Source organism: Bombus vancouverensis, chromosome 2 (genome assembly GCF_051014615.1).
Source record: "Bombus vancouverensis nearcticus chromosome 2, iyBomVanc1_principal, whole genome shotgun sequence".
Classification (NCBI taxonomy): Eukaryota; Metazoa; Arthropoda; class Insecta; order Hymenoptera; family Apidae; genus Bombus; species Bombus vancouverensis.
This window is the reverse complement of record NC_134912.1, coordinates 12,310,049-12,334,994: the sequence shown is the minus strand read 5'-3', so window position 1 is coordinate 12,334,994 and position 24,946 is coordinate 12,310,049. Positions and strand designations below refer to the sequence as shown.

Here is a 24,946-nt window from a genome sequence, read left to right as displayed (position 1 = left end):
AGTGTTTCAATCTTGCTTTACCTAATATTTAATTAATAATTAACAAAGAACATAGGCAAACATACTCATCTTTTTTGATATCTTTTTATTGAGAAAATAGCTATAATATTTGCGTTTTTGTAATCTCTATTGTCATTACAAATATAATTAATTACTTTTTGGTTTCAACAGACTTTAATATTCTCTCTTCTTTGGTCATTTTCTTTAACTTCAACAACGTCTGCATGCCATATTTCTTCACTAATTCTTCAACGAATTCGTCCTTCAACTTTTTTAGGCATCTAAAATGCAAATTAACGATAACAACAAATAACAGTGCAATGTTATATACCATAATTGATTTATTCGTTAAATACACACAGTGCTTAAAGTAAATAGAGGATATAGAATCTTAAAGTACAAATAACCTTACTATTGAATAAATTCGTACAAGCGAAGGACACGACATTTTAAATTTTTGTCATTAATTTCACTCTTCCCCCAATTACTTTATTGACATTATATATTTATTGTCACGTTACCTTCTATAAATAGAGTCAGTTCTGAACTTGCCGATGTCGAGACTAGGGGCGTGAGGCCGATGGATAATGAATGTATCCGGCAAGACAATGTACCTATATAAATCTCCAATTTATAGTATCGCACTATAGTGTTCGGTGTTTTAAAGTCATTTATAAAGGATATTTATGAAACGCTTCTTACTTGTAATCCAATACCGTCAAGTGTGTTAGGTAGGATACCTTGTTCCATCCAAAACCGATGAATCTGGTATCGTATCGAGGCGCCTTTCTTGAGACCACGATGTAGGGTTCGAAATCTGGTTCCCAAGAAACCTACGATGATATCAACTTTATTATTTACGTACAAGCGAGATGATTCAAGTTGTTTTCAGTATACGTACTTCGTATGGTTCCATCGTATTCCTCCAATAACTGTAATTTGTGGCAGCGTGCCCCTGAGTCCAAACATGGTAACGAAAAGTGTATAGAACGCCACGCTTCAAGAACTTCAAAAGTTCATCCTTGTTAGCAGGAAAGATAAACCTATAAAAAAGATAATAATATGCATCGCGCGATTCTTTGTTCCGATTTTAACGAGGAAATACCTATAACGCTCGGTCTCAAACGCCGGAACGATCAAAGCTACTTTGTCCGACTCGCTGATATTCAGTTTAATGATATAGTTCATAAGGGATTCGTGTAATCCGTACTGCGGCAAAAAGTCGACGTCCAATTGGAAGATAAACGGTGTCGATATATACGACATCGCAGTATTTCGCAAATAATTAATGGGATAGAGTTCCTGGATGAAAAGAGTTCTGTATAATTAAATATGAATATATATATATTAATATCTTATCTTATAAAATATTTTAAAGTATTTTCTTTCGTTTGGACGTTGCAAAATTGACTTGTAACTGTCTGCATACATTTACATAAATTTCGCTGAATTTGATCATCATAATGCGCGAAGGAAATGTTGCCCTTTTTTTTCAAGAATCTGTTGGCCATTCTAGCACCAGATTCTGCATCTCTTGAACTTCTGGCGCCAGACTTTGCCCCACTTGTTAGAATACGTAAAAACTTATGTATATATATAGAGAGGATCGTACGACACCCAAATACGAGAGAAAAATGACTGTGCATCTGTTACCATTCAAGCAGAATCCATTCGTATACTTTTTCGATAATCTGATGAAAATCATATTTCGAATGCCTTTAAAAATAATTTGCATGAAAATATAAAAATCTGCAATTTTTTTATCCCTGTCGTGTCTGAGAATTATCTTATTTTAAATTATCATGGAGATTATTAATTATCCGCAACGAAAGTAATAAGGATATTAAGACGATCAAACAAAATATGCAAGAACTAATAGAATAATTCAACATCTTGTAGCTATTTAATAAACTTTACTATTGAAATACGTGTACAAGATGTAGACTCTCGTAGATAGACATACCCCATCCTTATACACGACATGGTATGCAATGTTCTTCCTGTTTCTCAGCTCGATGGAGCCGCGCACGAACTCGAGGAAATTCTGCACCTCAGCGTCCGTAAGGTATAGAGCAACGCTTATGGTACCGGGCCAATGTTTCGATAGGTCTTCTAGTAACGGTATCCTTTCCACGCTACACTGAGTTGCTAGAGCAACGTCTGTTGAAGCATATACATTGTACTCATATTCAAGGAGAAAAGGATGAGTACGATACAACGTGGTTGCGCCTCTTGTAAACTCTCGACACAGAGTCGATTCGTTGTACTAAAAATCCAAAATCTCTATTTTACTAATATTAGTTGCTAAATCGTACTATAAAATGTTCCATGCAATGTCGACTATATTATATTATAATTATAAATTGAAGATCATTTAATTTGCAAGCTATTGGATCGTTTGTAGGTAAGTATAATTAACACAATTGTGGGGATAGTCTATTAAAAACCTTATAATAAGACAACATAAGTAATCTAACAAATTAATTACATTAAAAATGAAGCTTTTCTGATAATATTCTGATAATATGTATAAATATTCTTTGTTTTAACAAAAAGGAAACTTACTTGCGATACAGTTTCGTGTTTATCACAACCAAATAAGCGTTTACGTAATAAGTTTCCGTCCATTTCAAGGAAGACTTTATGCAACTTACGAAATTGGTTAATGTGCTTATTATATACATCTTGCTTGCGAGGGGAATTCCAATGTACGATCTAAAAAAAATCGCTTAGTGTTGAGGAAGAATTGCTTTAGAAAGCAAAGCCCTGAAAATGTGTTTCAAGGAAAAAGCGCGTTACGTACGTTTATTTGACTAGTGTCGCGATAACAGATATCGCTAATCGTGTGATCGCTTAACTGAATATTCCATGTGCACTGTATTTTATATACGATAGATGAATGCTCTTTGACAACAGCATTTATTATATCCTGATCGGCTAAACTAGTTTCCGGTATATGGACCAGAACACGCTTCGCAACAGTTTCCCACAGGCTCATAAATTTCCTCTTACGGAGTTGTTGCAAGTGCATTAGCATCACGCCAGTGTTAAAGCCTCGCCCCAGAGCTGGCCATGGTCGCTGACCGTAAGACAATGCCTTTATGTACCAATGACTCTGATTTTCCGTCAGCCCTAGGGCCTGATCGCTCGTGAACTTCTCGAACATCTGCCAGAGCAAACTAACATCGTTTAACACGGTCACATCCGTGTCGAATACCAGCACTTTATCCTCCCGCATCGCATCCGGCAGAATTAATTTCAAGAGACCGTAAACGCCCGAGTAATGTTTGTTCGGTATCCAGGACACCTTTGGCACCCATTTTTCTGCTTTGTAATACGTTAAATTCACTGAAATGTTGCAAACATATAGAATTCGTTGATATCGCTCAAGGATAATTGCGTCTAAAAAAATGTTTATCATCCATTCCTTAAATTTAAATAACAGAAATTTTATATTAATGTGTTGTTCAAATTTATTTCACCGGCCGATAGTCATGTTACATGCTGGTTATAATTGGATCAACGACTGTTCGACGTTTTTCATATCCAACTTTCCATATTAATGCATTTGTATGCATATTATTTATACATACATGTGTGATGCTTGTTCATAAGAAGGGAAAAAGTATAATTCACTGTTTTAAATTAAGAGTAGTGAAAAAATTGGATAGGATTTCATTTTATATTAGCATGAAGAGTGTAACGAGTACGTGACCTAAATTATTTACTGGATAGATGTATTATCTTGGAAGCTTCATTTTGTTGAAAAAATTGAATATTCTTTTAAAATTCATAAAAGGCATATATATATACATATTTATATTTATATACAGCGTATTTTTAAAATATATTTAAGTGAAAATATTCCAACAATACCTTCCTTATAATTTTTTTAAAAACATTTAATCTAAGAAACGGATGAGATTACATCCGCGGTGAATTTTTTACGAACCGTGTGGTAAATCCCACGTTTGAAATACTGTTGTCAAGGTCCTGTTTGCAACTTCATCAACCAGCAAGTGAAAGTGCAAAGGTTTAGTGCGGTAGAATAAAACGGATTTTACCACTGTCACCAGAGCAAACGTTGAATTGTATCCAGCGCATACCATCGCAATGTGTATAGTCTCGCATTTTACCTTAAAACAAATCGCTAATCTTCATCGCCTTCATATTTAAATTTTTTACAAATTATATAGCGTGATTCTTAATTGCACGATGATATTTTATAATATACAAAGGATATATTATATCTGGTTTTACATTAATACGGCTTAGTACAAGTCATTTAATCATTTTTATTAAGTGTTGAAATATTCTCTCTCCTCCTGCTGGTTTAATGAACATATGTTCTAATTAATCGTAATTAAAAAAGAAGGTTGAACAGTTTATTCATATATAGTAGTATTTTCCTACTTCATATTACAAGTGTATCTCTTAAAGAAATAGAAGAAAGGATAAATCAACATGAAATACAAAAATTGGAAGAAACTTATTAATGTCTTTTTTTTTTTTTGAGAATGAAAAAAAGACAAAATTGTGTGTGTGTTCAATTGAATTTATAGGACGAACTACATTTATTTATTGCTTGCATAACTTTACTATTTAATTACACAACCTACGATATCAAGTAATATTTTCTTGCTGATCATAATCCACGAAAATCAACTAACAAGCTAAAGGTAGGACACAATTAAGAATCACTCATTAAATGTACTATACTTGAAAATATTCTGCAATGTTCATTTTTAATTTTCGATTCAAGATGTACCAAGAAACGGTCTAAATTTGTGTACCTCGTTATGATTATTTTCTAAGTGCAGCTTTTCCACGCGTGGACTTTCTTTCTCTACGTCCATGGGCGAGCTCAATTTATTGTTAAGTTTGAAGGAATTGATATCGGCAGAAGGAACTATAATAATAGACGAAAGATCAATATTACGGAATATTGTAGTATAAACTCGAGCATTACCGTTCAATAGTAAATACAGGTAAAAAATTGTGGATAGTATTAAAACACCGAATAAACATCCTAGCCATGATCGAGCCATTGTAATATGACAGACATATTTCCCAATTCGTAGAATGATTAACGAATGAGCTCTGTTACGCAAATGCCAAGATCTATAAAGAAAAATGAAAAATCAATGTAGCGATTGGAGGTACAAGTTACACGTTCAAATTTTAGTAAAGTAGACTAATCAAGAATTAAATTTTGTGCAAATGAATGATAAATACAGTAGTGCTGCACTAATTGACCCCAAGATCCTGCCTGGGCAGTTAATAGCAACGAAGCGAAATCTTGACCAATTAACACGATACTACTGTATGTTACTATGTTATGCTGTTTTTGGAGCCGTTCTACGTTTGTCTTATTTTCTATTCTACCTAAAAATTATGCAAATATAAATTTCCCTATAATGTTTTGTACAATATTTTTTTTTGTCTATTACAGTATTGTTATATATACTCTTATTATACGTATAAGATATGTAAAAACATCTAAAAGTTTATAATCTATACAGATATTTTGACAATTTAAATTACTTGACATGCGCAAACGAGGCATGGAACAAAAACAAAAGAGATAGGTTAATGCACTTTGTTGTAACACAATTGGCTTATTGGAAACAACACCATGAAATAATATAAACTGGATATAGGATAACTAAATATATAGAAAGGAACACATACCTCCAATGTCGCAGTTTTTGTCACCGTCTGTCACGCACTTAAATTCATTGCTCCAACTACTTTGGGATACAGGGTTCGAACGTGATTAATTCTATATGTGAATTTGCAGACATAAATCTCCTCGGGCACCAGCACTCGTTTACGTTTCAATGAATCACTGTTATGTCTCGGAATGTTTGCTGTAAACTAAGCAAATTCGCGTAATTACAGTTATCTAGGAACAATGACGGAACAGCACGCATCCTAAACACTCGAAGCCGGAAGTCTAACATAAATAGTTTAATCACTGGATAACGTAGTAGTAGAATTACTACTCTGTCTGAGCAACACAGCAAGAGTCGTCGAACAGTCGGTAACTCGTTACATAGTTACCCACTTTTGTTACGAGAGGGCAACATCAACACTGTGAACTGAAGTTAGTCGCAAGTAACATAGGATGCCAGGATGCTACATACATATGTATGCAGTGTATGTTAGATTTTTAAAACTAGATTTTCCCCAAAAGTTGGCTATGTAGGTATAATGTAACAATTATTCATGATGAGACTTTTGAATATATATATTCTTAATACTTATATTAATCTAAGTTCATTGAACTATGCATGATACAATCTTCAATTGTATGTACATCACAGTTATCGCATTGTACATTGCATTAACAGATAAAGCGGTAAAATAATAGTATTGTTGTATTTATGGAAGTGTGATCGCGGTTTGATAATTATAAGTGATATTTAAATGCCATCGTTTTATTTTATAAAATTTTATAAAATACTTTAAAAAATTATATTTCATAACCCGTTTATATATTTTGTTGATTGTATAAAATTCTAATTATACATACATACACAGAGTGTCCTACTTTTAATGATACGTAAAAATGCCACAGCAACAAACTATTTGGTTCAGAGGGACAAATATTATGATAAACAAGCATTTTTGAATATATTTTTTAATATATTAATCGATCCAGTTCCAGATTTTCTATAAAAAATTAATAGATATTTTAAATTTTATTTTATAAAATTTATTATACAAAAGAGAAGAAAGGACGTAAGGTACTGTTTTTATATTTGTTTTCCTTGTCCTCCTCATTAAGAAATATATGATTCTATTTAAAAAAAAACATCGATGAGCTTGAAATCTCGAAAAACGTTAAGACGTTAAGACATTAAGAGAAAATTTTTGTTCATCATAATATTTGTCCCTCCGAACCAAGCAATCTGTTGCTTTGGAATTTTCCCGAATCATTAGCAGTAACGGAGATATTACCTCATAAGAAAATTAGTGGGATATCCTGCGTATCGAATATTTTACATGTACAGTATTAACATTAATATAAAATAATACTATATTAAATATGCTTTCCACCTTATGCAGAAGATTTATGTCATAAAATGTAGTCTGACAGAGAAAAAATGAATCTTTAGCTGCACTCTAAATTAAATGCTTTATGTCACGTTAGCTACTAACTAAACATAATCTGAACAATAACTATAAAAGTAGTTGTACGGAAATTATATTATGTATTAGACATATTTTTCTAAAATAAATATAACTAAGTCTTGAAGTGAGTAAATGATAAGAATACAATGTGCAATGATATGAAACAAGTTATAAAAAAAATTTGTATAAAAATACGTCCATTATTTAATTTATTTCTGTTGCTTTACTGGTGTGTGAAGTAGGTTCTTGTTCATCTTTGAGCTTGCGTAATCTTTGGAGCTCTGTACTTCTCGCTCTGTAGAAAAAATAAAAAGATTAATATTTGATTAAATTACCATTTGTAACTTACGATACCAATTGCAATACCTATGCAATGCTTCCTCCTGTTCTCTTTGTTCTTTCTGTGTCTTTAGAAGTCTGGATGCCACAAAAATAATCAGTACTATAACTGGTATTAGGCAAGCAAGTACTATACCAGCTGTGATACCTGCTTGACGAGAACTATATTCCTGTTGACCTGTGATTTTCAATACAATTTATAGCATTAATATAATTGACGATTACACAAATGAAAAACATAGTAATCGATATAATATATACACATATAAAAACAAATATAATTAAGAAAGGATAAAGGATAAAGGACGAGAATAATAAAAAAAATGAAAAAATAATAACAATATTTTTGGTGGAAATTTCCATTCCACTATGAAAATCAAGTAGGTATTAAAACGATTTATCAAAAGTGTAGTAAATGCATGTGGAATAGAAATTTCCTGAATATTTAAAGGTATAGAAAAGTTTATTAAACTGCATTTTTTTACATTAATTAGCAAATATTTTGTATAAAAACGTCACAATAAACTTCCATTATTCCAAACAATAATGCATTTTAATGCAATCAAATATTTATACTATACATTACATATTATAAAAGTATAAAGCTTATGTGCGGTATAACAACGTAATAATGTATCGTTTTGTAAATAAAGAACATTTCTATTCCACAGCAAAACCAGTATATATATATATACACACATTAAGTCTTATTAATTCTGGGCGTAAAATTTAATTCATTTCCTATGACGAATGAATTTATTTCTTGTGCAAATGATATTCGAGTGTGTGTGATTTAATTCTGGATTATTTCGAAAATATGACTGCAAATAATTACCAGAGATGAGATAAAAATCGATAAATGTCTGTTATGGAAGAGATGTTCCCCAAAGAAAAAGAAACATATAAATAACGAACTTCTGAAATGTCAAGTATATTGCGTGAATATTATTTAAAAATCTATGAAAATCTAATATTATTGATATTTTAGACGTCACTTTCTTTACTGGGACTTCCAGTTTTTCTGGTAGAGTCTGTTGTACTTTTTTCCGATTCTGTCAGAGAAGTGGGTTCTTTTAGATCCCAATCTTTATCTTCAAAATCAATATCTGGTCTGTTAGGCAAAGGCTCGTGTGTACGATAAACTTTGTCATAAGAATGAGGCTTTTTAATCATACTCGAACTAGTGCTAGTGTCGCTAACGGGTGAAATTGGTCTATCGAATGATTTTAACCGAGACAACAGCGTTGAATCATTGTCAACACCAGAACCGCGTTCAGAATAACGCCACGATTTCAAGGAACTTTCCTGCGCTTGATTCTTTCGTACATAAAGAAAGGCGCCAGCAACACACGCTATTACAGGAATTAAAACGGCGCAAATAATGCCCATTGTTGTCCATGCTGTACGCTGAGCATACTCGATCTGACCTATATTTATGTAATACCAAAGAATTTTCTTTTATTTCTCTTGTAGTTGGGGTAGCCGTTTTGATAATGAATTATTATTTTCAATGTGCGAAATGTAGCCATGGAGATCAATAAGATTTTCGAAAGATAAGTATACATAAGTTATAGAAAAACAACAGGTGATTATTGTATGATACTTTGTCTTATTAGAAAACAAATATATAAAATTATAATTCAAATACTCACGTAGACACTCCGTATATCCGTACTCCGGCACGTTCCAACGACCTTCGGGGGTGCATACACGTCGTTGATCGCCAACCAATATAAAGTCCTGATTGCATTCAAAAGTTACCTTCGTACCTGGCACGAAGAAGAAGTTACTCTTGCGTCCGAAGCGTGGTGTCTCCAATACACCGCATGATACCACTGAAATAATAAAAAATAGAACGTGAAACAAATTATACAAATAGTTATTGACTTAAATATCCTCTAAAAACTTTTGTAACTCACCTCGTTCATTTATATTGATATCCCTTATTTCAGTGTACGTATTGTAATAATTTTTCGTGAAATGAGCCATATCACGATTGAGCGACATTGCGTAGTCATATTGACACTGATATGATTGTCCACAAAGATCAGCAGCTCGTTGTATATCGTACGACCTGCAATGGAGGAAGATAAATATTTTCTTTATAAACAGTTCGATATTTCGTTATTCTGATGGATAAATAGACTATTAAAATAACAGTCACCTGTTCGAAGGTAGTATCTCTGCAGGCGTCTTACGCCACTCGGGCTCGAAGGTTCTATTGGAATAATAACTCGCAGTTCTGCCAAACTCTCTGGTGAACAATGGTCCTCCTTTATCGTCGTCTTCTTTATCTTCCAACATCCAATGAATCGCAAAGTCTTTATGTACAGCCTCGAAGTGGTTCAAATTGGACGCTGCTACTTGCTGTCCATCCGGATTTGTCAAGTCGTCCGCAATGTCAAAATTCCATTTTCCAAATAGACCACTGGTTTTATTCTAAGATGAAATAGATAAATTTATAAATTCTATATATTTGTCAGTATTTATTATATAAATCCATATTTATTTTCTAAATCGTACCAAGTACGTCCAGGGTAAGTAAACTCTGGCGGACATGTATCCTTCGTTTTCGATTACTTCCACACCTGCACCAGTATCAAACATGATGATCACTTCACTCTGATTTAAAATGTACGTGGGTGTATAAACAACAACGCCGGTAAAGTGTTGAAATTTTATGGATGGCCTATCGAAGTATACTCGACGATTATTGGCGAAGACATCGAGGCGATATCTCCATTGCGAGTGTTTTGGCCTTAATCGAACTTCTATGGTTGCTGAATTATTTCCTCTTGCTGTATAGAAAAATATTAAATTAATTCCAATAGGAATTATCAAATTTTTATAACTTTACTAGTTTTTGTAAATTAATTACCTGCTACAGATGTCAATTGCGTAGCCCTAACTTCACCATACACGTTATTCGGCAACTGCTCGAATCTACCTTGCACGTCAAGCTTATCTTTCAGATTATTCACACGTACTAAAACGAACTCTCCCTTTCCATTGAAGGTATATTCCAAGCCATCGAATGTTGCAATATGAGGATCACCAAACACCGTCGCGATAGCTGGAGACTGATAAGCGATACAATCTTGACTTGGTCGTCTTTCAAATCTGAACGTTTCACAACCGACTGCGTGTTCTTCTTGCCACATACAACACATGTAAAATGGTATTATGTCGTGGTACCAATGAGAAAGAGTTGGTACTTTGTTCGCCTCGTCCCATGGATAGTATCCTAAGTTGTGGGACCTATGTGGTCTTGAACCCCATTGCTGATCGTAAGTCAACATTAGATAGCCATTTTTATCGTAGCAACATTGCTGCTCAGAACCGTCCATGCTAAAATTAAGAAGTAAAGTATGATATAAAAGAAAAATCGGCAATGTTGAGCTATATTAAAGAAGAACTGGGAATAGTGGAAAGGATGAGAAAAATGTTTCTTCCGATTGTATCATTACTTCGTTCCAATAACAATTTCAAGCAAACATACATTAAAAATTAAAATACCTTTTGCCTATAATATTCTACTTCTATACTAACAGAAATCTTACTTACTTTGGCGCCCCTGTTCTCACACAATGATGCGCATGCAGATTATACATGCAATCCAAATTCGAATCTTTATCGCAATCGTAATCCGGAAGGAAACGACCTTTGTCATTTAACGCGTGTTTTAAAGTACACGGACACAGGGATATTTCCGCCGCAAAATTTTTCAAATATCTGTCGTTCATGATCCACTTGTCGCAAAGTCGTTGAGGCCATTTTGAGCCATACCCTCTTTCCCATTGTGGAGCAAAGTACCAGGCTAATGGAATTGGTCTACTCCATAGGCTCCTATACAAACATTTTTTGTAATTCGACTATCCAAATAATATCTAAAAGTATTTTTTTTACATATAATTTACATACGGTGTGATGTTAAGGCCAGTTTGTTGCTGCGGATCTGTTAAATTGAGCTGGATAAAACCGAAAGTCATGTCTTGCTGATAAGGATTGCTTAAGTCACGGTATGCTGCTGGTCTTATAATATAGCTACCCAAATTCGTATATGCTGTCTACAATTTTTCAATTATAATATTTTTTTTAATTGATAATAAAATTAAATATTATGTCACAGGCAAATGATTTCACGAACCAACCTCCAAATTAGTGATGTATTCAAATTCGGGAGTAGTTTTCGTCTCACGATATCCCCACAAAGATATTTGTACTCCCGCGTTCAAATTGCTGGTTAAATTGTATCGGTCCCAAGTAATTTTTATTTCAGCTGGATATGCTTGGTGAACGCTATTGGACACAAAGATTTTCTCGGTCGCTGTAGCTGGGGTTTCTGATAAGAATTATTATAATTAATATATATCTTTTGAAGATCATAATTCTTTATTCATCTTTATTTTGAATTAAATAGCTACTCTTTTAAATTATTATAAAGAACCGTAAAAACTACGACAATGATATTTCTTAGTTATATTCCTAATTATATTAACAAGTCACTGCGTATGTTATCAGCTTACCAATGAAATATTTTCCCTTCCAATTGTATGTTTTACTGTCACCAATGCTAATCGCGAATCGAATATATCCTTGTGCCTTCACGAATGGTTGAACACATATCGCTCGGTTTTTGTCCACTACAGTACCTATCACCCACTCACTTTCGAACATACATCGAATTTTCTCAGTCTCGTTGAAACACGGACCAGTAATATTCACGATGGTACCGCCTAACATGTTTCCGCTTTCGGGTGCAAACACAAGAGGCAAATTTGCTCCAGCTGGAAAACGTATTATTATATACGACATTATCATTAATTATTAATGATTCCTCGCTACGCGTTGTTCAATCTTACAAATATCTTTATTGCAAACTGCAGGCATTATGTTTTCATCTATCCTAAACATATGACGTCCTGGAAAACCGTTCGCCCATCCTCTTCCGGTTAAATCGCGAATCGTCGACATTTGAGAGAAGGGCTTGTATTCGTAGCTTCGTGTGCCATTTCCAGCGTTAAAACCGACCTAAACAGAGATAACACTGGTTAATTAATTTCGATCGATTAATTATAAAATTAAATAGGCAACGTTATATGAAGGAAACTAGGAAACTTCCCGAGTTCCATTTCATCATTGAAATATATCGCCGACAATAAATTTATCATTACACGATAAACAATTGTGTTCCTAAATAAATCATAAAATTCTTATATTAAAAGCGTATATGTATTTGATGCAGTCGTAACGAGCAACATATAAAAGTTGAATGAACTTACAAATGCTGGGACTCCACCTTCTCCATACATTGTATCACCACCAGCTTCCGTGTGACTGCTCCATTGAATATTCAGGTAATTAAATATGACGTAGGTGTTCACTTCATCTGTGGCCAGGACCATTTGAAACGTGTTCGTGTTGTAAAGGGAGTTATCGATACCACCGGTGAAGGACATATTTTTCCACGTTACTATGACTGCGTGTTTAGGGTCGAAGGCATCTGTACCAATAATTCCTTCGCGGATATCCCATTTGAGGCGTTCACGCATTTCGACGCCAAATTGATCTGTTCTCCTTTGTAAATCTCGTTCCAGTCTACAATTCGTTTTCGTGATAAATTCCAATATCATCTAAAATGTTATTTAATAATTTTAGTAATTTTTAACTTGCCTAAAGTATACACCGGGTCTCCTCTGATCTATGTCGGTTGGTCTTATTTCTCCTATGCGACATTTACTGAAAAATATCCCTATAAAACTAGGATCGTTCTTCCTTGGCCAATCTTTGATCGGGAATACGAGAGGATATGTATAATGTATCGGAGGATCGCTAAATTCTAGGAAGCCATTCATTGATACCTGTAATTTTTTAAACGGACAATATTTTTAGATTAGATTATCTAATAATCACTAATGATAAGAGGATAACAAATAGTAACATACTCTGGTGTAATTGAATCTGAAGCCAAAGAATGGTAATTGAAAATTGAAATTCTTGTGTACTTGTGGCGTCGAAGCTTGGATTTCCCTTTGATAATCGCCTTCGTCATCGCTACCACCCTTGTCGAAGTACCAATACATGAATTCTGATCGAATTTCTTTCAGTCTCGTCTCTGTTAAGACATAATTTGGAACTGAATCATCTGGACGAGGCGCGTATCTGTCTGCTTCCGGTAAATCGGAATCTATAAGGATACACGAATTGCAATATTTTAGTATCGATATTTGATATCACGTGCGATAATTTCAAGCATTTGGATTTTTTAGTAGCTCGATTAATAACTCTATAAGAAAATGAAAATACTGCTACCAGTTTTAGCAGATTTTCTGTTAACATCGCTGTTACGTATCCACAAACAACGTCAACGAGCGAAATATGTTTACAGGGGCGATAACACGATCATTTAGATTAGACCAAATGTAAAAGTAAAAACAAACGAAATAATTTTAGTCTAGATATGAGGAATATATCTACGTGGAAGGAAGATTGAAAAACGAGTTACAAAAGATACAATCCAATGATTCATTCGATTCATACTAGAGTGAGTAACTGATAAAACAGATAAGATGTGATTCGTTAGTTGGACTATATATAACAAAATAATACATTCACCAATTAAAAAGAATGTATTTGACTTACGTACAACGTTTTTTCGCTAAATAAATTTCCTAGAATTTAAAAGACATTCTGTCTTGTTTTATTTTTTCACATTCTTTACAGAAATAGAAAAAGAAATAGTGGTCACGCCCTTTGATATCGAAATACTTACCGTACCTCACATACTTCTCATTCTTTTTTCCGATCATTTTCTTAGAGAAACCAGACGAAGACATGATTTTACCCTCAGGTATATTTTTTTCGTCGGGGTTGTCATTGGTACTGGCTGGGACATCTTCCGCTCCTGTCTCCGTTCCTTCCTTGTGATCATCTTCATCTTTAATCAAGTCCACTACCTCGGATAAATCTTGCGTTTCTATCGGAGATATTTGTCCGGTATTCTTGTTAATTTCTGGGTACATCGATTCCTTATTATCCAGTCTATCCAGTCCAAATACACTTTCGAACGTTTCATTTTCAACTTGTGCTGATATGTGACTGGTCAGTAGAACAAGAAGGCACCAGAAAACGATCAACTTTGGGAAAGCAAAAACACGACCGAGATACGATTCATTCCGCATTTTCAATATCCAGAAGTAAATTGTACCGATTTGTCTGATTTAGTAAAAGAGACTGAGCTTGGTTTCAGGTAACGAGTAGTGATAGCGGTACTGATATCAGTAATATTGTGATAAAGCTCGTTTATCTTCTTACTACGGATGGATAAGGTAACGTTGAAACTTGAACGAATAAAACGAACGAAGAACTAGTGACCCATTTTCGAAAGGATACAAAACACCCTTTAAACGAGATAAAATTGTATCTGCATTTACTCTCGATTTCGACAAGCAGAATTTGGGAAAAATGCCGGATTTTAAAATGAGAGACTCGGATGCACGAGCAATATAAATAATTACAATAGGTACACCAAGTTTGAGTATAATCCGTTTCAGGTACGGTTATCGTCCGTCCGGATTTTCCCCAACTTGTCCTAGACTTTTCTTTAGGATGACCGGTGTTTCTGTAGTGATCTGAGTTTCTTAATGTTTGTTTGATGTCCAAACCGTCGTCCTCACTGATCATCCATATTATCATGCTATGTGTGCGTTGCGCGCGATGACCTGGCTTGTGTCAGACACACCTAACTAATACAGTGGAATCTCTGATGTCGAACATAATTACGAACTGTTCGGAAATCGATTTGTTCGAAAACTGAAATCATTTTCCTATAAAAATTGACATAGAATGGATTAATCCGGTCCTGATGCTCTTATAACAGCATTTAATGCATAAAATCGTGTATAAAAAGAATAAAAATACATAAAATCTTACATAAAAGGAATATATAAACTCAAAAAATATCTAACTTTATTAAGGAGAGTTTCCTTTCATTGAATCATAGGGTCCTATACGTGAATTGTCTTGGATCCGAGATATGTACGAACGCCATCCTCATGTTTGAATATGATCTTTTTTCACCTCTATCGTGGTTCTAACAACTTTCCTTTTCGATTTGCAGCTGTCCTTCTTCGATTTCATAATGATTCACTTAATCATTAGCTAAGCTGACTTTTTCTTGACATTTTTGTTCGAACATTGAACCATTCGAACTTCGAAGGTGTATTATATCCATTTGTACAATAAAACAAAGCGGTAGCAATGCGGTGGAATCTTAATTGTTCGACAAACAAAGAATATATGGCTCACTCGTTTTCGTCTGCCGAAAACTGTATCGAATAACATGATAATGCTTGTGGTTTGAGGTTGCATGTGGTCAGGCGCTGGTGCGCGGGATAAGGATTACACCCACATTAGGACAGCAATGAATGCCTAACGCATTTATTTCTACAAAACTATATACAAAGGACGATAACTATGATTATAACTGCACACAATAAACGCTACAACGACTAAATTAAAGACTAATAATAACGCTTAATAATATGCTTTATGATATTGAGAGTGTAAGATGTAAAAAAAAGTGAGTGAGACGAAAGACTGCTTATGCTTTGGTGTCTATGGTAGAAATATGGCTATAGTCTTATCCGCTTGTGGCTACTCGATATCTGACGTCATCACTACGTGACGATTAATCGAGGGATGATTGAGAAATCATCCGTGGTAAAGGCCATGTTGTAACCATAAACGCCGAGGTTACTGACACTACGTCGATTATAGTTCGTACCACCAGCGATCCGTCTGGAGTAGCACTCGAGGAGTCATTTTTCGCGTAACATGACCAACAAGGTTTTCGGAAATTTGGATGTAACTTCAATGTCAGCTCTTCTGAATTTCCGATACTCAATGCGTAACGAAAGAGGGTCACCTAGAAGAATGTCCTCGGATCCAAGCTAAGACCACTTCCGAGTCAAATCAGGCATAGCCGGGTTAAAAGGACAGAGCTAGTTTTGATTTGACGACGAATAAATTAACTCAAACTTCTGGAAGTGACTTTCGCAGAATTTGCCTTCGTCTGAAGCAGGGCTCCTGTAACTGACTTCTTCCATCTCCTGAAATTTCTGTAACTGGTCCAAAAGGCGCTCGTTGGTAAGACAATGTAACATAGGAACTTGCTGGCATGGATTCCCAACAGGACCCATAGGGCCCGCTAAAACCCAATCAAATATGGTAGACCGAGTTGGGGACTATCTATGTTTACCCTTCGGACTGCGCTGCCAATAACCATTCCGTTTACGTCTGCCTCTCGAATCGCATCCACTTACTCGGATTTATCGAACTCGTGGTCAGTTAAATGAAGCTCTCAGACATGAGATCGTCGGGTATATTTTATTGGAACCACTCGGAATAAACTCGGCATAATTAAAACTGTCAGGGGAAAGAAGCTGTCTCGTGTCTTCAAGGATCCTACCTTCGTTTCACCGATCTTCGCTGGGGATCTTCTTAACTGGCCAAGTTTTAATGTTTTAATGGACTCTTCGAGTCTCTGATGCACTCGGATTCGGAAATTTCGAAGGCCTTAAATTTACAACATTTAAAGACGTACTTGAGTCGTGAAGCCGCGAAACTTCTAGAAAATGTTCCAACTTCGGATGCTGTTCACGACGAGGCATGATTGGATCTAGTGAATATGTATGAAAATTCACATCTACTTTTATTCAGTTATATTCGGTGTGTGGTGAAGTACCGTCTCTCGTCCCCAACGACCAAGTCTTCCGCAGCTCAACTGAAGCGGATTTCACAGTTTTTTTATTATATTATTTGCCAAGTAACTCAGAATGTTCTTTTTTTCTCGTTTTGGTTGTGTAGTTGATATTAAAAATCACAAAGCTTTTATTTAAGATGTTTATTGTATTTTCGGAACGATGTGTTATTTACAAAAGAAATGTATTTTACCATATTCATTTTTGAAGTGTGGCAAAAGATCTTCCTAGTCACGTTACTAATTCGTTTCACAATAAAAAGTATGTGTAAGAGAAATACTACCTGAAAAATAATGTAAAAAAATGAAGAGGAAATTACTTGCTGATTGTATCTACAAAATAGGATAACAGAATTATAGAATATGTTTCTCAAATACTACGCAACAATATTTTATTCTGTTGATCTAAAATTGCACAAAGCGTAATTTTGATGAATATTTATTAAAACGCTAATTATAAGGAATTATCAGGCATAAAAAGTAGTGATCTATAAATGCATTGCATGATAAATGTACATATGAACACTGATAAATGTACTTAAACAATGCAATCTTGCATTTGTTTTTCTTAATTTTTTCGTTTTTTTCTTTTTTGCATTATTCTTAGCCAACCTTCCATATCCCAATAGAGATTTTGCAAAACACTTAAAAGTAGATTTGTTTCCTTTTTTTTCTTTTGTACTGCAATTGTATCTTGTATACCAATATTGTCACAAATGCTTGTAAGGAAACTATATTACATATTTTATGTTGCACAGTATTGTAAGTGTTCTCGATTAATAGCATGTATCACAGAAGAAACCTATGAAAGTCTCAAATTGAAGGATACAAAAAATGCACAAATATGAAAAAATGTTCCTATAGTTTCATTTTCAAGTAGTAATATTTTTTAATCTACAGCAGTGATTTGAATGTAATATTGTGGATATGAACTATACGCTTGACCATTAAGTGAAACATTATTTATAACATTTTATTTGTAATGAAATAATCTGTTGCGACTGAGATGTGGTATTTTTTAACATTACGAAGACGAAGAATTATCTCCATTACTGTCTAGGTATCCTCCTGAACCGTTTACGACAAATGATGTTCCCAAACCATATAAATGGCCACAATATTTCGCATCATCAATATTATCTTCAAAAAACATCTAAAACAACATATATAATTATAAAAATAAGACAATATACGATTTGTTGGTTAATATAGTTTTATTCGAAATATTTGTTTACCTCTCGCATTTTAAAGAAAACCATTCCCGTAAGTAACGAATCAGAACCAGCCTGATGTTGGGGACCAACTCTTTGAATTTCCAATTGCTCTGCTACCTCTTGTAGACCTCCTTTCAAATTTTTGCAAGATTTCATTAAATACTGTGAACAAAATGTCACATATTAGAGGTGGAAATAGTTTTTATTATAACAGATGTCTATACAAAACATACTTTTACATCATATATTGTTGGAAAATATATCCTAAGAAGTTCGAAGAATTCACTTTCTTCTTGGGGTAAATTTTGATCTGTAAGAAGTTTCAATAGATAGCCAAAATCGTAACCAGAATGAAAGGATAGCCATTTTATGTCGTCAACAAGAACAATTCCCGATGTCATCAATAATTCGGCAAAATCTAACGGATCAATACCCTCTTCTTCGTGTTTTTTGAACTGTATACCACTGTTTTGTAGCATATCTATACTATCTTGCGCATACATATCCTCTCTAAAAAATTGTTCAACGTTAGTATTGTTATATTTGATGTCTTTATATTGTTCTATATTGAATTATGTATAACTTACTGTAAATTGAATTTGAAATTAAATTGCCATGTGGTATAACTACCACCAGGTGTATTTCCCGATTCGTCGAGAAATGTCAGACCAAGTTGGATTATCCGCAAGAGATCTACATTACATCGTAATAACTGATATTGATAATCGGCGCTAGTCCTGAATTCTCCTATAATAAAGTATCATATTTTATTTTACAAATAATTATTGTACAACTAAATTATAATTTTATTATATTATACCAATGGGTCTAGCAACTACTCCTGGAAATTCAGTATCCATTGCAATATATTGATACTGCTGCACGACTTGCCGAATTGTTCGAAATTCTTCTTCGAGATTATGTCCCCAAACATCTCGGATCCCGCATTCTTCATTACTGGGCATAGTCGCCCCACCCTTCTGTTGCCCTATGGGGTTATTTCCTCCTGTGAAAATGTGTAAAGATATAAGTATTATTTTATATGAAACAAAAAGAAAAGAACTGACAATGACTATTATCAGTATTCATTGGTCCGATACTAATAATAAACCGATACATTATATGTGTAACTTTTCATGTAGTGTTTCCCTTTTACTATTTGAATAGTTAGTGTTAGGTAAATTATATTTTATAGTGTAATTAATTGTATCATTACAGATAGCAGGAAAAACCATTTTTGGTTGGTACTGTTTGAATATCCATATCCACTCTTTTCAACTGCCTTGAGTAAGCATTAGTTCTTGAATAATACAAAAATGATTTGATAGTATTACATATAGGTACAGACCAACCATAAATGAAGATCGTAAACTGTGTAATATATAGTCATATCTTAATATAAAAATTGAATTCTATTGTTATATCTTAATCAATGGTCATATACCTTATGTTATATTGACATATAAACTTGTTACATAAAGATTATTTAAACATGTTTCTGTACCAAATTATATGAAATTATAACAGATACTATGCAGTAGTTTGTAGCATTTTTTTATAAATTAAAAATTTTATTATTTATCTTACAGAGCCTATATAATGGCTCTATAACCACCTTCTAGGATTTGTGCATTCTTCTGAAATTCTCTGAAAGCGCACACCTTTTCTTGCAGCAACAGCGACTGAATATTTCTTGGGAACTTCATTGCATGTTATAATCTATTCTACTACTTTTAAAGAGGACTTCTATTATGTAGTTCTTCTGGAAGTATGTTTCACGTAATATCATCCACACAAATCCAAAGTACTTTATTTATTTTGCTTCACAGTTCCTGCAATACGTATGTGCCACATTGATTATATAAAGGTCAGATATTGGTGTTACACCTTTGGTATTCATTATACAATCAATTATCATTTAATTTCAACAAATATATGTCAAGTCCAACACTTCTCAAGGCTTACTTTGATAAATTTTACTATAATAAAGCTGAGGAGTTAATATCAAAATTATTTGCAGAACAATACCTTTGTAAAAGAGATAAATAATTATATATTTACAAGCTGTTTAATACGTACCGGTAGCTGAGGGCATAAGGTTAAATATTCTTGTCGTCACCGGGGTTATTTTTATGTTTAATTCCCACTGTCACAGCTTTACCTTCTTCATATCACTGTAAATATACACATAAGTATTATTACGTGTTAAATCAGTTTTACTACATGATATGCAAATTTAATATCAGAGATGTTGTTTATGTATATTACGAACATGGAAAATTAAAGAACAATAAATAAATTTGAATTCTGTGGAGAATAAATAACATTTCTGTTTACAGGTTAGAAATCCGCGTAAACAAGTATTATTGTCTTATAATGATTGTATGCTAGAAAGAAATTCAGGAATGTGATATTAATGCAAAACATGATAATAAAATGATATTAAACAATAAGAAATTTTCTTAGCACACGTTACTTTCTAAATAAATCTATAGGTGAAAACATAGGTTATGTATTTCAAATAAACAAAAGCGATTTGTTCACACGAATATGAAAGAAATAAATGTTACAATGTACCTCTTGGTATGATCGTTTTTCCACACGATGTTTTCTTACGTACTAAGCGAAATAAAGCTTTATAAAACACTTATCGCGCTTTTAAATCTTCTGTCACACTACAAACAGGTTAAACGAGTGTCCAAACTTAAAGCAATTCCCTCTATACATATACATACTAACACTGTCTGAAGTTAGGGCGCCAAAATCGCTACAGCGGGCATTTTTGTTCGTGGCGTTGTTAACATGCTAACCTAACAATAAAACCATAAATGAGATATAGGCAATTGCTAGGATTTATATTTTACTATTTAAAGCAGTATGTATAGAAATTATATTCATTTGAACTAGCAAAACTGATTGAGTCAATAGAAATAAAAATTTGCTACATTCCTATACAAACATCACATGTATTATGTACCACAAACAAAGTATAAAATAGATGTGACACTCAATGCATTTTTAATACCACACCATTAACTAAATACAACATAGTTATGAAATTTAACATACATTTTTTGTGTTCCATGTTTTGGTGATCATCTGACCTCCTTATCATCATCGTGTCACATGCGACGTTATCGATTCAGTATAGTAGTGACATTAACTAAAAGCAGAGTAGACGTGACATTAAATAGCTCTTTGTGTCTCAGGTTCTGAAATACCGACCTAGAAAAAAATCTCAGGGTTTCTTACGCCCTCTGCAATTTGCTACAGCGAATATAGGAAATATTACAGACGACTTGTTTGTAATTATATCAATTCGGTTCATTTCATTCACTTATTTTCTACAACGTTCAGGCTTTATCTCTTTGCGCGAGCAGCGCACTCAATTACCTACTATGGGTTAACAATAAACATTGTTTATGTGTGTATTTATGGAGGCAAAGGATTAAAGAAAATATTAATCTCCTAAACTTGAAAATTTTGTGGGACAGTTTCCGATATACTGTTATGGATTTTAAAGAGTAGGTAGATATAATGTTTAATCTACGATTTTACTTACAAAACGTCGCGTAGGATGGTTTATGTCTTCAAATGTCATAATCTTCTTCTCTACGACATGTACGAGATAAGCTACTATCTATGCATCGTTCGATTTAAGGATCCCTGTGTACCCCGTTGCTTAGGCTGATCTACTTTCGCTTGTGTAAGGAGGTTTGCTTGCGCACAGGGATATTTCGGCTAATTTTTAATTGTCAATAACTAAAAAGCAAAGCCAAAAGTGCAATTTTTTAATTTTTTATTTTCATCTTATCTTAGTTTAAAGAATTATCCGTTAAATTTATTTACACCTGTAGCCAAACATCCTGTATATACGAAAGATGAGTGTGAGAATGTGAAGATTTATTTTGTATGAACCATCACGTTAAATTTCGGTACAGATTAAAAGTTTGCGGTACTCCAGTATCCGTACCGGTACCTGTTGTTGCGATTTATGGTAAATAAACTGGATTAAGTCCAAAAGGATAATCTTTCTTAAACAACGCAAATTTAAACAAATAAGCAGCAAATAATGATTAATTGATAGATAATGATGATCAGTGTATTATTTTTGAACAAATGAGAGGTAAATAAAATTGACCACAAGATGTTTCTGATATGAAGTTATTAAATACTTTTAATTTTATCTTCATAACTTTTTTGTAAAATCACTATATGCATATAATACAGAGTTAGTCGTTGAATTGGAAATGAACGATGTATACACAATAATTCAATGTTACTTAATACATAATCCTACTGGTTCACCCTATTAGTACTTACACGTTTCGCATACCATGTGACAGTGCATTTCTCTAATTTTATTGAGAAATGCTGTACCCCGCTGCGCTGAGACGTAATGTCATTGGTATCAACATTAATTGTATTTGATATATATCAATTATACATAACATTATACATACATGATGTTCGAATGTGTAAGAATGTCTATAGTCTGCTCAGCGAGTCGAGATAACAGCTATAAACATCTGTACGTGGTAGTATTTAAACGAGACAGGTGCATAGTTCTTATACTACTTTCTCTGCGAACAGACTAAGAATTTTAGGGTCTGACAATTCCACCTCTGATATAAACAAACAGGCTTTAATAGAACTGATATCAGAGATAGTGTCTTCAACTTTTACGTAGAACTATGTATTTTCAATGTAACATGTGATTAGTGTGTGTAATCGAATGGGTAGAAGACATCGTAGTTTAGAGAGTAATCCATTGTACCAAATTGCGTCGAATGCATCTTCGATGTCAAGAAAGAATGCTGAACAATATTCCTTTTCTTCTGATCAGAGAATTTGTTGAATTACACGATGATTTTCCTCAATGGTATCATATTTTTTTTGAAGACTAAATTGATGGTTTGGTATTATGCCCTTGTTGTTGACAATAGCAGAGATTCTTTCGTGTATAACTTTTTCTACAAGGTTGTAAAATTGGAAAAAGGTTAAAATTTGTTAACCAGTGATAATTAATATTCAGTGGAAAAAGCCAAAACTAATTTTGCTTACTGTATGCGCGGCTCTCTCCTAATCCGTTTTTCAAATGCTATAGACTAAAAACAAACAGGACTTACTAAACTAAACATGATCGCTCACATTCTTCCAGAGTTAAGAAATTGTTCGCGTTTCTTTCGCAACCTCCATGTATAAATTGTACGCATTGACCCATCTCTACATCGTATCCGAATCTCCGGAAATAACCTTTGCATGAGCCCGTCACCAATGGTAAAGTACAATCTGTTAATGATCGAAAAATCCTTGCTATTAAAAGCGAATATGACAATTATAAGACTAGCGTAGAGAATGTAATCTTTAAGTTTATACGAATTATTTTATAATATTGACAATACACTATTTCACAGTTAGAAATTCGTTTCTAAAAAAAATTCGAGAACCTGCTGAACTAGTCATCCATATCTAACAAATTTTCTAAACAAGAAATTTAAATACAAATTATGATATATAAGTACGAAATATAACAATAAAGTTCCTTACCTGGTGGTACTTCGGCTGACACTTGATGCACCGTAAGAGCGCAGCAAAGGACGACCAAGAGTAATGTTATGAATTTATTATTCATTGTCACTTGTTGATTAACCAGCGCAACTTCTAATGACTATGCCTGTTAATTCTGACGTGGAATATATATATACGTGCCGATAACATTTTTATCGCTATAGACCTTTTTATATAATATGTATTGATGACACATGCGGAAAAAGTGAAGCACTCGAAAGATTAAATATAGATTGTGGGAACTCATCTCTGCTAGTGATAAAGATAAGTACTTTTGGTAATTTAGAATTTCCGAGGCAGGATATATAAATCTTTTTAAGCAGATCCTAATGAATAAACAGTTAGAAAAAGACTGACAATGCATGTATACAAGAATGATAAAAAGAAAGTACCTATGTGTATATATATATATGTCTGTAATTGTCTTATTACGCAGTATGTGGAAGTTTGCTTCTTTGATTCACTTTAGCGTATAATAGCCCGTCAATATCGGAAATGTATAGTATTCATGTGTATGCATGACTGACATTTCCTGACTATTCGAACTAACAGTTTCTTTGCTACAATCGAATGTTGGAAAGTCCCGAACCGTGATCAAGAAACGGTCACAAGTGCGTGTCGTGTAATATCGTCCGGGTGTTATGTGTGTTCTATTTGTTGAACCGGAACCGTACGTGTCGCTGGTGGTACCAGCTTCCACTCATGTTTAAAATTATCCAATTTTTCTATTATCGTCATAACCATGGTACGTGCGTGCCACGAGAATGCTTATTATTTGCCACACCTTAGCCGAAGAAAATACTTTAACGATCGCATACTGGCTACTATATCCGCTATTTGTTTATAACTCGTATAATAGGTCGTGCATCATCGCTTCACCGGCATTTTTAACCATTTACATGATATTACATTGTTTCATTATGTG

The 24,946-nt window shown here is 33.7% G+C and overlaps 4 protein-coding genes across 11 annotated transcripts; all 4 read right to left on the bottom strand.

Moving 5' to 3' along the window:
- Nucleotides 1-76: 76 nt before the first annotated feature.
- LOC117163339 (xylosyl- and glucuronyltransferase LARGE1) lies at nt 77-5,968 on the bottom strand. Of its 3 annotated transcripts, none has more exons than XM_033345530.2 (12): nt 5,692-5,968; nt 4,970-5,121; nt 4,794-4,909; nt 3,953-4,136; nt 2,804-3,348; nt 2,566-2,715; nt 1,964-2,266; nt 1,106-1,302; nt 902-1,043; nt 703-833; nt 522-614; nt 77-281 (listed from the first exon to the last, which is right to left on the bottom strand). In XM_033345530.2, exons 2-12 carry the CDS (start codon nt 5,046-5,048, stop codon nt 152-154), a joined length of 2,070 nt encoding a protein of 689 aa, XP_033201421.2. In that variant the 5' UTR covers nt 5,049-5,121; nt 5,692-5,968; the 3' UTR covers nt 77-151. The 3 variants fall into 3 exon arrangements, 2 of the variants coding, with proteins under 2 accessions (XP_033201421.2, XP_033201425.1); XR_013060116.1 differs by having other exon boundaries at nt 261-281; nt 522-624; XM_033345534.2 differs by lacking the exons at nt 4,794-4,909; nt 4,970-5,121.
- A 444-nt stretch (nt 5,969-6,412) lies between these two features.
- Nucleotides 6,413-14,722, bottom strand: mesh (sushi domain containing 2 mesh). Of its 3 annotated transcripts, XM_033345524.2 has the most exons (16): nt 14,249-14,721; nt 13,422-13,663; nt 13,150-13,337; nt 12,759-13,074; nt 12,339-12,507; nt 12,003-12,263; nt 11,628-11,818; nt 11,398-11,543; nt 11,041-11,322; nt 10,355-10,824; nt 10,000-10,274; nt 9,641-9,915; nt 9,396-9,550; nt 9,129-9,311; nt 7,504-7,654; nt 6,413-7,432 (listed from the first exon to the last, which is right to left on the bottom strand). In XM_033345524.2, exons 1-16 carry the CDS (start codon nt 14,655-14,657, stop codon nt 7,342-7,344), a joined length of 3,804 nt encoding a protein of 1,267 aa, XP_033201415.1. In that variant the 5' UTR covers nt 14,658-14,721; the 3' UTR covers nt 6,413-7,341. The 3 variants fall into 3 exon arrangements, with proteins under 3 accessions (XP_033201415.1, XP_033201414.1, XP_076482749.1); XM_033345523.2 differs by lacking the exons at nt 6,413-7,432; nt 7,504-7,654 and adding an exon at nt 7,921-8,903 and having other exon boundaries at nt 14,249-14,722; XM_076626634.1 differs by lacking the exons at nt 6,413-7,432; nt 7,504-7,654 and adding an exon at nt 7,921-8,903 and having other exon boundaries at nt 14,321-14,722.
- A 2,643-nt stretch (nt 14,723-17,365) lies between these two features.
- Pop2 (CCR4-NOT transcription complex subunit Pop2) lies at nt 17,366-22,460 on the bottom strand. 3 transcript variants are annotated; one of them, XM_033345296.2, is made up of 8 exons: nt 21,520-22,460; nt 21,028-21,260; nt 20,530-20,624; nt 19,271-19,456; nt 19,038-19,197; nt 18,684-18,960; nt 18,472-18,612; nt 17,366-18,389 (listed from the first exon to the last, which is right to left on the bottom strand). In XM_033345296.2, the coding sequence occupies exons 3-8, from the start codon at nt 20,543-20,545 to the stop codon at nt 18,261-18,263; spliced, it is 909 nt and encodes a 302-aa protein (XP_033201187.1). In that variant the 5' UTR covers nt 20,546-20,624; nt 21,028-21,260; nt 21,520-22,460; the 3' UTR covers nt 17,366-18,260. The 3 variants fall into 3 exon arrangements, with proteins under 3 accessions (XP_033201187.1, XP_076481664.1, XP_033201188.1); XM_076625549.1 differs by lacking the exons at nt 21,028-21,260; nt 21,520-22,460 and adding an exon at nt 20,066-20,282; XM_033345297.2 differs by lacking the exons at nt 20,530-20,624; nt 21,028-21,260; nt 21,520-22,460 and adding an exon at nt 20,112-20,282.
- A 140-nt stretch (nt 22,461-22,600) lies between these two features.
- LOC117163222 (kunitz-type serine protease inhibitor Bt-KTI-like) lies at nt 22,601-24,160 on the bottom strand. Of its 2 annotated transcripts, XM_033345298.2 has the most exons (3): nt 24,001-24,160; nt 23,580-23,742; nt 22,601-23,423 (listed from the first exon to the last, which is right to left on the bottom strand). In XM_033345298.2, coding segments are annotated over exons 1-3 (249 nt in total). In that variant the 5' UTR covers nt 24,086-24,160; the 3' UTR covers nt 22,601-23,422. The 2 variants fall into 2 exon arrangements, with proteins under 2 accessions (XP_033201189.1, XP_033201190.1); XM_033345299.2 differs by lacking the exon at nt 22,601-23,423 and having other exon boundaries at nt 23,515-23,742.
- Between the last annotated feature and the right edge of the window lie 786 nt (nt 24,161-24,946).